The 15,413-nt window shown below is 43.2% G+C and overlaps 1 protein-coding gene across 4 annotated transcripts in view; it reads right to left on the bottom strand.

The window, feature by feature from the left end:
* Positions 1-15,413, bottom strand: part of E2F6 (E2F transcription factor 6) — a 228,407-nt gene that overhangs the window by 16,649 nt on the left and 196,345 nt on the right. For all 4 annotated transcript variants that reach the window (XM_085610691.1, XM_085610690.1, XM_085610688.1 and 1 more), the window contains one exon: positions 11,682-12,126. In XM_085610691.1, coding sequence (XP_085466817.1) covers positions 11,682-12,126 — 445 coding nt within the window. The remainder of the gene's footprint in view (positions 1-11,681; positions 12,127-15,413) is intronic.

The following is a 15,413-nucleotide window of genomic DNA, read 5'->3' as shown; positions in this document are numbered from 1 at the left end:
TTATCATAGATTGGAAGATGTTTCTCATTAGACGAGAACTAATATGAACTCTAGAGAAAAGGCGGGACTCATTGAGATAGTTGGCGTGGCCAGAAGGGCTGTTAGCATCCTCAATACAATTAATCTTCTTGGACCCTCTGCATTACAGGGCGCTGCAGAGATAGAAGGCTTCACATATGCGTAAAGAACTAACATATGCATCAGAGAATCCCTAGACGGGGGAAGCCGGGACAGAGATCCAACGGTGGTTGGATCATCTGAAGACCTGGAATGGGAAAGCCATCTTCAGCTTTGTAACAGATATGGTTATAGAGTTGAATGCAAGTCACTCAGACTGGGTAGAGTGATGAGAGGACAGCTTCACGGGAGGATCATGCTCAGAAGAGAAAAAAAGATTTCACAAACTGCCTGGAAGTGCTCGCGGGGTCATCTGTGTCGAAGTGCATGACAATGGAAAAGGTTTCTTGTTCCATCCTACTGAAGATGGACAACGAGTCGACCATCTAGTATATAAAATGGATTGGAGGGGAACAAAATCAAAACCTCAGAAGGATCTAGAAGGTTTTTGGCCAGGTAGGACTATTTGACTTCCGGCCAGACCATCAACTTCGGAGATTCTACAGCTGGAGACCAAATCATCTGGTAGAGGCAACAAATGCATTCTTCCAGGACTGGAGCTTGGGTCTAAATTATATGTTCCCAGCTTTTGCAATGATAACCAGACATTACAGCACAAGTTAAAAAAAACTGATGCTGGTGACCCTTTTATGGAGGTCGCAAGTGTGTTTCCACTTCCTTTTTCCAGTTGCTTTGTAACTTATTTTGGATTCTCCAATCCTTGTTCCGCCTTTTCGGACATTCTGAAGGCGCTGTTAAAGGCAAATTTCACTAGTTAGTACTGAAAGGAACATTCCAACCAACTGCCTGAAGGATTACTGGAGACGCTGGTATAACCCAGACCTTTCAGAGCAATCTACTAGCTTCATAAGGAAAGCATGGACGAACACTACTGTTAACGATAGACCTACGCATAGCGGAGATGGTCACGTTGGTGTGTGGAACGGAGTATGGTTCCCATGGGAGCAAATGCAGTACATTTTGTGCATTTTCTGTCAGACTCGGCCTATCGCACAATTAATGCTTTGCAGGTCAGCAATCATTGCAGGACATGTACCTATTCATGGGATACCTGTGGAACATCATCCAATGGTCTGTAGACTGCCAAGGGGTGTATGACTAGCTGACACACCGGAGGCCTGATGCAATACGTTGTGGGATGCGAATGTGCTTCTGAGGTTTCTGGAGTCTTAGCAGGATAATGAGATTTTTGTCCAGAAGACAAATTTCAGTTAAGTTGCTCATGTTACTATGTCATCTCATGCCAGATGTCAGGGCACTGAATATATCATCTTCTAGAATTTTGTTTATTTTTACGGTATCTCGAACCAAATAGATATTGGTTCGGTAACCAGCATTTTTGGATAGTCTGAAATTGTGCGTGGTACAGTGCATTAAGGTCTCTAAAAACATCACTGAAGAAGCGAGGCCAGTAGGTGCAAATAAACTGTTGATTTCTTTTAAGAAACCATACAAATCTATTTCACCTCCTAAAATCGCAAGAATGGTCAATTGGATAATGAGTGAAGCAGGTATTGATATTTCACATTATGGGTATCGCTCATTTACTTTTGGGAGCCGCTTGGAAGACATTCTGAATAAGGCTGACTGGTCTTCAGATTTTAAAAAACAGGTCCATGACACCAATGTAGGTTGTTGGTTCCAAGAGTAACTAGTTTCGGTAACTTTCAACAATTAACTATGCTTAGGACAAAGACCCTCATCCACCCTCAGGTTGCATGCTTCATCACAGGATTTCTGAGAACCAATAACCTACACTGGTCTCAGAAACCATGTGCATCTCTTTGTGCTTTGTATAACTATTGGGGAATGATGCACATTTGGGGCCTGATTCACAGAACTAACTTAAGACAAAATCCTAAACTTACTACCATTTTGGTATTCACAGAAGGCACTTAGTTAGTTCTGTGAATCGGGCCCTTGGTCTCTTAAACCTCCCCCTTAGTATGTAGATATGGTCTTCAGATTAAACATTAAACAAGCATTTACAATGCAATGGTCTCGGCAACATTCTAGGTAGAGCTATTGGTATTGCTCATTATTTTTTTATGATTTTTGTATCCCTAAATAAATGGCATTGTCATTTCTATTGGCATTGTTTTTTTTTTGCATATGTGATACCTATTGCATTAGCAGAGAGAGAGTGAGGTAGTGAGATAGAGAGTGACGTATTGAAATAGAGAGTGAGGTAGTGAGAGAGAGTGAGGTAGAGAGTGAGGTAGTGAAAGTGAGTGGTATTTTCTGACGTAGTGAGATAGAAACAGTGAGTGATGTTGTGAGAAAGATTGAGGTAGTGAACGAGAGTGAGGTAGTGAGGGATGTTGTGAGGTATTAAGATAGAAACAGAGTGATGTAGTGAAGTAGTGAGGTAGTGAAAGAGTGAGGTAGTGAAAGAGAGTGAAAGTGAGTTAGTGAGATAAAAAGAGTGAGGTAGTGACATACAGAGTGATTGAGGTAGTGAGTGAGAGAGAGTGAAGTTGTGAGGTTGTGAGCTTCTAATTCTGAACTCTGCATCTTATTAATTTTCGGTCAATGCATATACGCTGTTCTCTTAAACCTACTCTGCACATTTCTTTGAAACCTCGCTGGTTTAAGGTCGTTCTGTGTAACACAATACATTCGTAACAAATTCGTAACAAATTAAGCAGTGTGTCCTACATGAAGGAGCCGCAAGTACGCCGCAGGTAAGATTGCTAAATGTCAGAAGCTGCACAGCTGCCTAATTGTTGTCATACAAATGTCAAGACATAATAGGAACTGATAAACAATACAGACACAATCACGCAGCGCCTTGCTGAGTTTAGTGACAGGTTCTCTCTCTTGGTGGCCATCTTCGATTGTAGTTGTATTAGAGAAATAAGTGATTAATAGTTACGCAATTAAATGCTTACATGAACGATTGGTAGATGAAAATATGAAAAAGAGATTTAGCTGTAAATTACAATGCAAGCTGAAATTATTGTTCTCACTATTTTTTTTTAAATATACGGGGGTCGTCATGCCGTCCGTGCCACAGTGGGTGACAGTGGTCACCATGCCGGCCGTGTCACAACAGGTGACAGTGGTCGCCATGCCGGCCGTGTCACTGGGGTGACAGTGGACGCCGGCACGGGGTGTGGTGCTCAGAACCGATCAGAAATACATTCAACATGAAAGTTCAGGACCCCAACTATATACCAAATCTCAGATTGGAAAACCTCGTGGTCATCACGCACGACATCCAAAAACCTGCAATATAGGATCAAAACAAAAAGAACAATCCGTCCAACCACACACCCTACAAAATGTAGAGCGCTATTCACGTAGGCAAGCGCTTCAGTGATTCACGGAGCTGCATAAATGCTGCAGCACAATCCAGTCCTGTGAATGCCAGTACCCTCGATCAAGGAATTTACTAAAATTTCGTCTGGGAATTTCAGGTCACAGGTTCATCAGTGTCTACCAAAGTTAGGGCTCAGCAACAAATGCAGTTTTCTTTTTGGCCAAACCTACAGAGCGGTGCTATGGGACCGACCCTAAACAACTCAAGCTAACCGATGTAACGTGCTCTTTTAAAACGGCCCCTACCTGCACCAGGTTTTTAAGTGGCGCAGGAGAGACACAGTGTTGGAGGGCGGGAATTTTGAAGATGAGACAGAGACTGCGGGCAATGAGGCGAGGGCGGATTATAGGGGCCGAGAATAGAAAACCCAAACCGAAGAAGCGGCGATACAGGTAAGCAACAAATCCTCCTATATAACCGGCTTGGAGCTGCTGATTGACAGAGGAGGTGTAGCACGGCCTTGCTAGCCTATTGGTGGGCCCTATTTCACTGAAAATATTTATTAGACCAGTGGTTCCCAAACTTTTGACTCCTGAGGACCCCCATTGAGTCACCACTGAAGGCCAGGGACCCCCAAGCAATTTGTAGGATTTAAATTTCAAACATTAAAACAGTAATTCAAAAAAAATAAAAACACGTGTGCACACAAAACAAATACTCGAATTACTAAGGATTTCAGGGGCATATTTACAAGTCCCTATTGCCATGGGAACGTCACTTTTAGCGATGTTCCTGTGGCAACAGGGGCTTCGCCTTATTTACAAGGCAGCGTTAAACCACTTATTGTGGCTTAACGCTGCCTTGTAAATAAGGCCACCTATCGCGCAATGCTTAGCGTGAAAAAGGTGGGCAATGGAAGTTACAGTGGGCGTTTCACTCCAACACCCATTGATTTTGACGCTGCCCTCTATTTACAAGGTCAGCTTAAATAGGAGACAGCACCCAAATTAAGACCATGAAAAACCTGGTCTTAACTTTGCTAAATGAGGAGAAATGCCTTATTTCTCCTCGTTTTTGCTTTTTCCAATGGAAAAAGCAAAACACCTTTGATTGTTTATGTTCAGAAAGGTGACCCTTCCTGCACAAACAATCTTTAATAAAAATGACGTTTTGTAACTTCCATGTGTGCTGCATTAGGCAGCACACATAGAAGTGACAAAACAGCATTACAAAATTGTTCATGTGCAGGAAGTGGGAACATAGCAGCATCAGGATAATGATAGACTGGGAATAAACATATGTTGCTAACTTTTACCATGCAGTTTGCAAGCAGCTCTTTGATGACCGTTTATAGGACACTGCTAGATTATGATTTTCCCTTATGAATTGCAGTGACGAAAGAATCCCTGTGACAAAATCAGTAACCCATTGACCTATGCACATGAAAAATACTGTTTTTTAAAATGCATTGTACACGTTCTTTGCAGTAGGCATATTAACTCTCTGTGTCACATTAGATAAGTCAAAGCTGCCACTGGACAAAACTCTCATCTCTCTCCAGCAGGTACATTAATCACTCGCATTTTTTTGACACTTTTATAGTTGCTCGAAAACTGCTAATTTCACAAAGAACTTTGCAGTGCTTTTAAAATTGCTGGCTGAGGACCCCCTGGGAATGTGCCACGGACCCCTGGGGGTCCTCGGACCCCAGTTTGGGAAACACTGTATTAGACCGAAGTCGTTTGCCGAGTCCAGGCTTAAGTAGCTCATCTTGTTAATGGTGCTTTGCATTCTGGGACTTGAGGTCCAGATTAGACGATAGGACTGCGCGCCCCAGAATGCCAAGCCAACAAAAAATCTGGACCGGATGTACTGCTCTGAGTTGCCTGTGAAAGAACTGCAGGTGAGTCCTCCGACACAAATCGAGCAAAGAGTGAAACAGAACCAATGTGCGAAAGTGCATTCAAAAATGGTAAAAAATAAGATTCGATATTTTGGGGGAAGGCTGGCCCCTTTATTCTACCGGGCATTTCCCCAGTGTGCCGGGGCCGGTTGTAAAAGCCCAGGGCCGCTCCTGTGACCTCTGTTTATCCAGCCCCCAAACATAAACTGAAGCAGATACTGACTAGAAGGCTTCAAGAGAGGATGGAAATAACGCGTTCAGAGAGGGAGAAAAGAGCGGCGAAAACGCGTTAGAGGTGGATAGCGACTGCCCGAGTAGGCGAAGGGAGTGTGCCTGCTTTTGTTTGTCGGTGCTGCTGTTCGTTCCCCAGTCTGGCCCTCAGAGCCCCTACCCGAAAACTGACCCCGTCCACACTATTTCGTGGACGAAGTGTAGGAAAACTAATTTCAAACGAGTCCGGATTTCTCCTATCTATTTGTAAACTAGAGTTTGGCGCCTTCTATTCATTTTTCAGCGTTTCCCAACCTTTATTCCTCCACACCGTCGGAGGAGCTGTTTTTGAGGATGTCTGTGCGTCCCTGCTTGGGAATTTACCTCTACCTTAGGATCCTATGCGGCTCGGTCAGGAGGGACGAGACCAGAGCAGCAGCCAACACGGGAGCCAAGAGCAGGGGGAGAGGACGCCATGAACACCGCCGCCTTTCTCCGAGGCGAAGCAGAAATGCCTCGGAGAAACGCAGCAGCGGTTTCAGATTCGGGGGCGTGGCTAAAAAGTGGAAAGAACAGCAAGGAACACGCCCCCGAATCTGAAAAAGACGGAGCCTATTTGGAGTGACGGATCTCTCCTCCAATGGCTGGCCTCCGTTTAGGAAGCCAGCCAATGGAGGAGAGGCAAAAAGAGAGGCGGGCTAAGGAGCCACTCTCAGAAACATTAAATCTCCGACTTCCGGTTCTGCCTTCGGCAGACCGGACGGTCCTCGACCTAAAAAGTGTATTTGAGCAGAATCTGAGCCTGCGATCCAGACGTACAAGTTTGCTAGATATCATGAAGGAAGGTTTTAATTCTATTAAGGACACATAGGTGAGGATTATCCCACCAGGCACTTCAGGGAAGAGTCCCACCCACGGAAAACGCGTACGCCAGACTACACTGAGTAGAAGTATATGTCAGCTTATTAATTTCAATTAATGCAGGTACTGGCGAGTCGGTTTGAGTTTGAATTTCTTGATAAAGGTAGAAAGGCTGCTTTCTCAAGTATATTTTATCTTTGGAACAGATTAACAGCAGGACTGTTAATGGACAATATGGAAAATTAGAAGCTGGACAAAGGAGCATAAAGAAAGAGGACATGCTTTTCCTTGGAGACTTTTTATATATACTAAGGGAGCCCAGGATTGGTGGTGAATTGTTGGTTGTTTCAAGTACTCATGGGAGTCCTACTCACTGTGTTACAGCGTTATGTTTGGGCTGCTGAGCAAATAAAACAGAGAAAGTAGTGGATAATGCTTACCCACGTGTCTTTAATTGATCAGAAATGTTCCATTACTATGGTTAGGAACTTTTACATTCCACCACTTTAACATAAAACACATACATGGATATGCCCCAATGACAGTGGCGCAATAATATATAACTAGGACCCATATTTATACTTTCCTGGGAAATACTGCAGATAACACTGCACTGAACATATAATATCACCATACCACTTAATAGCTCTGTATATGTACTGCTATAGAATGGTCACTTATTCATCACCTATATGCTCACCATGTGATCCCGTAAACAGTAAAAAAAAATAAAAAAGGAAAAAAAAAAACAACACCTGCACCTCATGTAGAAGCACCCTGACTGACAAGGATTCCATCTTGGGGTGCCCTTTCACTATGGCCTTTCTCTCCCTTTGTTCTACTTTTTAATGTATCTCGGTAGGGGAATTCCACTAAACCCTTAAACTTGCTAACCCCATGTACAATTTAGTTTGGGTGACTATTTTACCTTAAACGTACCCGTCAGCAGGAATATTCTAATGTACGATTCTAAATCTTAAAGGGGTTCTCCCACATTGGCACATCCATTACAGTCACATTGCCTGAATAATTTAGAAACTATGCTGCCTATTCGGTACCTTGGCCTAGTGACTTAACCTTTTTTTTATTGGTTCATTAATTCACATCCTCTTCAGTTTCTAGTTTGGTTTCTACGTGATCCTTGCAGTGTCTCAGCTCAGAGTAGCACTCCTAAGACAAATGGGTGAGAGGCCCAGCTGGACACACACACACACTCAGGAATAACTTATTTTTTTCCATCACACTTCTCACATTTATGCCAATCTCTGGAAAATGGACTAGCCAAGAAGTCCCTGCCACCATAGCTCGTTCCCAGCAGTCATGAAGAGACCGAGCCTGGGTTCTCCCAATTCGCAGAAAAGACCGTGCGCCACCTCTGGATGCAACTGGCATTCCTGATTCGCAAGGCCTCTACGGCTTAAATCGTCCGCTCTGGCATCCTCGCCACACGGAGATGCGCAATGCCTCCTGGCATAGGGTCCACAAACCCACTCCACCTCGCTTGTTACATGACCACATGGAGATGGTGCAACCTGAGAGTACCTGCACCAGCTTCACTTTGATGAATGGCAGGAAGGCTTTCAACGCCAAGCGGATGGCTCTCAGCTCCAGAAAGTTGATATGAAGCCTGGCCTCTGAGGAAGGCTGGATGTTACTGATCTCCACCTCTTCTAGATGGCCCCTCCAACTCAGAAGCAATGCATCAGTCACTGCACTGAGCTCTGGGTGTGGTAAGGAGAGGGGTCTGCCACTAGCCCCAATCTCTGTCCTGCAGCCACCACTGCAGATCTTTTACCGTCCCCTCTGAAATATGGACCAGATCGGAAGGATCCTCCTGGTGTTGTGCCCACAACAAAGGTTGCATATGCCATCTGGCATGCTTGCCCAGCTTCATATAGAAGGCCATCAGTACCACCAGCCTCGGAGTCATCCTCCGTGAGATCCCAGACTGATTTTGAAAAACCAGGTCATAGCTCGGATATACTGGACGCTCTTCTCCGGTGACCGGCATGAAACTGTACTGTTGATCGTGAACCTAAACTATGTTAGGAGGTTCAAGGTAGTATGGAGGTGGGAGTCTACTACCTGGAACAAGCATTTCTCTAACAGCCAGTCGTTGAGGTAGGGCGAGACTGGAACCCCTGCCCTCCAAAGACATGCCGCAACCTAAGCCAAAACTTTCCTTAACACCAGAGGGATGCTAGTGCGGCCATAGGGAAGGACAGAGAACTGAAGGTTAGTAGCCTACTGCGAACCACAAGTAACGCCTGTGGGTCTGCAGGACGGGGTTGTGAAAAAAAGTATCCTGCAGGTCCAAGGCTACCATCCAGTCTCCAGGGTTAAGAGCAGACAGGATCTGGGCCAGGGTGAACATCTTAAACTTATCCTTTTTCAGAAAGGCATTGAGAGGCCGAAGGTCTAATATACAATGAGGCCCCTATCCTTTTTCAGCACCAGGAAGTAGGAGGAATAACAATAATGAGCACCTTCTGGTGTCTGGACCTTCTCTATGTCACCTTTGGCCACAAGAGCCTGCACTTCCTGCTGCAAAAAGGACAGATGGTCATCCGTCAGCTGTTCTGAGGATGGTGGTTGGTGCAGCAGTTTTCCAAGAATTAGTAAAGACTCAGCCCTCTGAAGAATTTATAGTACCCAAGTGTTTGTAGTGATAAATGCCACCCTGGCAGCAAGTGTTGAATCGTGCCACCGACAAGGTGGTTGTGTGCCTACAAGGGCAGGCTAAAAAGGCTAGGAGGGGAGGGCAGCTGGGGGTGTGGAAGACTGGGCTGGCCACTGTCCCTCTCTCCAGTGGGTACCGCCAACGCAGTATTGGGAGCAGCTACAAAGTTCACGTAGGGCAAGTCTGCTGGTTTGGCTGGCATGCCCAAGAAGCACAATGTTGCCATGCTATATTTAAAGTGCTCTAGAGTTGTCTCACCTCTCTTCAAACAGTTGGGAACCATTGGATGGCATGTCCATAAGACTGGCCTGAACGTCTTACGAAGAGCCAGCTGAACACATCCAAGCGTGTCTGAGCATGGGTGCGCTAGTGCCAATATCGCTACTGATGGACCAGTAGTATACAGATCACAGCATATGGTGAACTTAGCTGCATTACATCAATCCTGCATGGCCTGAGAGATAATCGCCCAGGCCTTTGCCGACACCATGGGCAACTTTTGGGACACCAAGTCCCGCAAGCGTGTGAATTAAAGCTGAAAAGGCAGCTGGCATTCATGGAATCAACAACCAAAATTGTAGAGGAGAAAACCCTCTTACTAAAGGTCTCTATTCTCTTCAATTCCCTGTCAGGAGTCGCTGCGTCAAAAGCATTTGGGTTCACTCTGCTGACGAAAGCCTGCATCATAAAGCTTTCAGGAGTGGGGTGCTTAATGAAGAAAACGGGGTTGCCTGGAGCAGGACAATGACGTCTGGCGACGCACAGATAAGCCTCTGCAAAGTTTGGCCGAGTTCCCCATGAGCGTATCTCGGAGATCCTCAATAAATGGGAGAAGAGCCTCAGAACTCAGCTGGTGAGACTGCAACACGTCCGTCAGAATATTGATTTTAACCTCCTGAGCAGAAAGGTGAAGCTAAAGGACCTCCACTGCTCTTTATAGAAGCATTGCAAAGGTGGTGCTTTCTTCTAAGGTAGGTCGAGGGGGTGAGTCTGAGTCAGAAGGGCGATAAAAGGGTTGCAGCTCAGAAAGAGAAGCATGCGGCCTCAATCGAGGTCAGAGCGGCGCAGTTTCTCATTCAACAAGACCATGGGTTCGCGGTCACCGCCTGGAGTAGACCGCATCGGTGGGTCACGTTCCAGCATGGGTTATGGCGCGAGGGAGGAAACGGGTACCGTAGTCAGTCTACAGCCCTGAACAGATGCATAGCGCCCACCTAGAGCAGAGGTCAAACCCGCAGTGGAAGTCCAAATGGAAGGCCTCTCAGCTCCATGGGGCAGATAAGCATTCCAAAGGGAGCCTTAAAATGCCAAAAGGGAGCAGCATAACATTGTGGGAAACCCCCCATTCGCTGCAGTATTGCCGACAGGTTTATAAATTCAGATTGCCGCGGGATCAGGATCGGCATTGACTTCCAAGTAAACAGACTTCTGAAGTATGACCTGGAGGCAAGATGATGGCCTCACGCCAACTCGGGGCAGAAGAGTGGTGAGAACATGGCAGAGTCCCTCTTGGACTTCTTGTTCTTCTTCCCCGAGGAGTTAAAGCACGAAGAAAGCAACCTCGGCAATTGGATAGGCACCCATCTATCTTTAGACCTCGACTGATCCTGGTGTGGGGGGTCTTGCGGTGCTTCATCACGAACAGCTTAGCTTCCCATCTTGAATGGCCTTCAGGTGCTTCAAGATGCAACCACTGCAGGCCTAAGAGTGATGGTCTCACCCTAGGCACCACAGCCAAACCACATGTGGGTCTGTCAGACATTTGTTTGTGACATTCCCTGCAGGGTTTAAACCCTGTAGACTTGGGACATTTTATACAATCAAAAATTTGTGACTATTGGCATAGAAGGAAAGGAACTGATATATAGGCCTGTGCATGTCCCATGAGGAGGAGCGGTAGCAGTGTGGAGCTGCCAGAGCCACCTGCCGGCATACAGGGGTTCTGCTGAAAACATTACGGATCCGGTCTGCTGGTTGGGGGGAGTATTCATAAGGTGAGGAATCTGAAGTTCAAAGTCTCCATCAGAATCATCACACACCCAGTGCATCTAACAGAAGAGTTTTGGGCCTCAATGCTACAAAAGTGTCTACCACGGCTCTATGTTTCCAAAACGCAGTTTGAATGTCCAAAGGTGAAGAAAGAACACTGTGTTGTGTGAAACAGATGCATTTATCTTAGGGGGTGTGTATAACTAGGGCCATGGCACAAACTGCATGAAGACTACCCTGCAACTAACCAGCACAGTGCTTACACTGCCTACAGTTTGCACCTTCAGGATAAAAAGCCCTAGCTCCTTTTGCAGTCAAAAAGGTCCTAGTACTAAGGTTTCATGTGTTAATACTGTAGTCGAAATGGCGACATGCAAAAATATTCCTTCATCCACAGATCAACAACCAAGATATCCGCAAGGTAAGTATAGGTATGTATACTTTAAATATACTTAACTCCATAAATTCTTACATAGAGTCGTTATTGGGGACACATCATTTTTCAGGAGGATAGTTTTTTCCTGTTGTAGTGGTTTAACATCTCGAACCATACACAATTCATTATCACATATAGGTTAAAGTGGTTTATATCTCTTCATATTTCCTATCACAATACATTTTAGCATCACAGCATTTACCTTCACTCATAGATACATCGGATTGCTGCTCCTTCAATGATGTTTCTAACTCTTCACAAGTCTCATTTTGTGAGTCACTGGTTTCCATCATATGTGAGGTGTCACTGGTTTCCATCATATGTGAGGTGTCAATGGTTTCATCAGTCTTATTTTCTGATTTACTGCTAGTTTTCAAATCATCAATAGCGTTACTTTCTAATGTCGTTTTTTCCACTGGTAACTTTGCATCCAAATCTTCTGAAGTTTTACTTTCAGATTTTAATTTTCTCATCTTCAGTGCAGAGTTTAAATCTTCCAAAGTTTTACTTTCAATAATACCATGCTCCTTCTTTAGTGAAGTGTCCAAATCTTCAAATGTTTTACTTTCAGTGTTGGCTTGTGCCATGTCACACAAATAAACATCAATTGGTCCTTTTGAGCTCTTAATATGCACTTCTATGCAAGTCTGTAAAAATCAAATATTTATTAAGTTAATGGGGTGTCAAAGGAAGTAATATTTCTAAATAAATTCGACATATTAAATTATCAATAGTACAGTTATGCTGTGTACATTTAAAATAATTAATAGCAAGGAAGCTCAAAAGTTAGATTTACCAACAAATGCCTTTTAGCCCTCATTCAAAAGCATAAAAATATGTTATGACAACAAAGTGCTGGGTTTACCTACAACCTACTCCCACCTTTAACAATAACCATTACAAACATCATTAGCGAATAGCTGGGGAATCGCGGCCCATTGAATAACCCTTTCTTAAATTTTATTTGTGGGGTTAAAAGCCCATCGAATCGAAGACTGCGCACACCTTACAGAGAACGCCTTTTGAGAAATGGAATATAAAACCAAAATCAAAAAAAACTGTTGTTTTAGCCACTGTCATAGATGTTAAGCAAAAAGTGGTTAACAAATAGCAGTTTGCACTTGTAACTAGTACCTTGGTTACGATCTAGCCCGAAACAGAAATGAGCCACCACCTTTTCTTGTTTGTACTTGGTGTTGTCTTCTTTGGCTCCCTGAACAATGCCCATCCCCTGTTCCTGCCTCACTATTTAAAATTGTTTTATTCAAGTGTTCACATCATTCAGGGTCGCAGAAAATATGTTACTACTCATCATAAATTATATATAATTTTTTCCAGTTAGAAATCCCTTTTAAAGCCTTGTGAAATATTTTCGGGTTTTAAATTGTTTCTTATGTTGCTTCTTTTATTAGCACAGAACAAAATTAAATATTTAGTTACAAAAAACGATCACAATATGTAAAATGGTCTCTAAAACAATCAGCTAGACAGGAGTTGATAAGATCATTCAAGTCCTGATACTGAATTACGTTAGTGGGCTAAATCTAAGAACTTCATCAATTTACCAATAAAACCATTATCAGTTCTGATGTCAGCTTTAATAAATTAACTTTTTTTTTTTTTTTAGGTATTTCCTCCTAATATCAAGGAAGGTCGGGCATTAACAGATTAAGTGTTCAATAGAGTTAACCTTATAACTACACAACCTGCAAAGATTAGATGGCAAACGCTGGGTTCCAGGTTCCCTCAAACTGGAATATTGGGATATAGAGTAGTCAGGACTTGAAATACTCCTTTTTCCAAGCCGGCTTCAGTGACGAGAACAGAATGCTGTTTAGAGTTGGAATAGGTTTCCAAAATAAAGCTAGCATATCTGGAAGACTGGAGAAAGTGGAGTTTAATTTGCTATTTCTTCTCAGGTCATTCTTCACTTGATATTAATGATTTGATCGCAAGATATTTGTTAGCTTGTTAAATGGCAGCAGATTGAGAATTCACCACCACGTTCACCTTCTGTGTCTTTGCAATGTGGACATCCCATGCCAATCTGTTGCCCATAGTCAGCTGCAGGTATTTATAATTAGTTACTTGCTGAATAAAACTTCGGTTGATTTCTCATTCTAATGTTATGCTTTTCTTGGATTTTACAAAATTACATGATTTTAATTTTTCCTACATTAATTCCAAAGTCATTTGTCTTAGCAGCTAGAATTGTAAACCGGCTGGCACCAAAGTAAAGATGATGATATAATCTGCTTATGCTAGATATGAAATTGGCTTCAAACCAAGCTTGTGGAGAGACCCTCTGGGTTATCGAGATAGGAGAACAAATCTGCTGTGTAGTGGGAGAAAAGCAAAGGTGCTAAAATGCATTCTTTATTTAGACAGTTAAACGTGCCCAGCTTTGGATATAGCGTTTTCTCTGCAAGTTGTACTTGAAGCGAGGTGTCTTCGTGAAACAATACCAAAAAATGAGACAGAGAATCAGGCCTGAAACTGGTTTGATTAAATGGTAATAAGCGGAAGTCAATGGCCCAATCGAAGATTTTGTTCAGCTAGAACTTTCAAAACAATATCCCTTCAGCATCTAAAAGTACGATTAGAATGTAGCATTTAGCATCTCTTCTGGGACCTTTTTTAAACAGAGGATGAATTATGGACCTGCTCCAAGAAAGAGGGATTTGGCCTATGTGGAGAATTGTTTAAAATAAATTGAATAAAAGTTGACTTCAAAGCCATGGATCAAAATATAAGATATTGACTGGAAACCCATTTAGTTCTCGCACTAAAGACGATTTGGACTCTTAATTATTAGATACATTTCCTTCTTCGTAAAACTCAGATACATGTTTGTATAAATTGGCAGACAGATCTTATCGCAAACACAACACTATGATGGATGGAGTGCTGAAACTTTTTAAACACTCACTTTGGTCAAGAGATCTGGGTTAAATCCATTGTGCTTTTGCTAACCATACCACCTCAGTTTGGACTCAGCCATATGCAAATCGGTCTTGATCCTGCTCCCCCTGGTAACAGTTGAGCCCGAATTGCCAGGCCAGGTCCTCCCTTGACAGGAAACAGGCATCTTGGGACGGGTTTCGGGGTATCATCCCTAATCAGCTAGGTTAGCTTGAATCCACTGGCACAGCGAGCAAGGGATCCATGTTTGAGCATACCCATGGCCACTTAGGGCAAACATGGCAAACAGAACAAGATGATGGACGGAGTGCTGAAACTTTTCAAATACTCACCCCCAGCCAATGGATTTAACCCAGATCTGTAACTGGGGGTGAATGTCTGACAGTATTTAGTATTCTGCACATCATCTTTTTGTGTTGCTATAGACTGATCTTATCACAAAGACTGGGCATATACAATTTGTTAATGTGCAATTGCCATTTGTTAAAAGGGACATAGGAATCTAAGGCTGTTTAATGAAAGCCCATTCCATGGCCCACTATATTCCAATTTATTTTTAATTAAGAATTTTTTTACCTAAACAGAGGTGGACAAATAAACCCACAATGCTTCTTGACGAGATATCTGTACAACAATATTTTTTACCATGTTGCACCGTTTATTCTCCTCTTTAATCAGTTTGTCCCATTCAGAGGATGACGTATTCCTCTGGAGTAGCCTCATCGGTTTTCAATGTAGTCTTTTCGCCGTCTGTTTTTGCCTTATTGTTCATCCATCAGTGAAATCTTTCCCTAATTTGAATATTTTTGTAAATATAACATTGAAAACTGCATTCAAGAACAGTTCTGATTCTTTAATCCAGTCAAACACGGTATTACGTTGCAATACGTCTGTATTGTGACATTTTGTGATAAAACTTTGGCATTTTAATGAAGCCATTTTTGTGTTTAGAGCACTATTCCACGTTATTGAATTTTTGGTTTGACAGTGGAACTCACAGTTGCACTTATCA

The sequence above is a fragment of the Triturus cristatus genome, chromosome 6 (assembly GCF_964204655.1).
Source record: "Triturus cristatus chromosome 6, aTriCri1.1, whole genome shotgun sequence".
NCBI lineage: Eukaryota > Metazoa > Chordata > Amphibia > Caudata > Salamandridae > Triturus > Triturus cristatus.
Note: the sequence above shows the minus strand (reverse complement) of the source record. Positions and strands in the feature narration are given on the sequence as shown.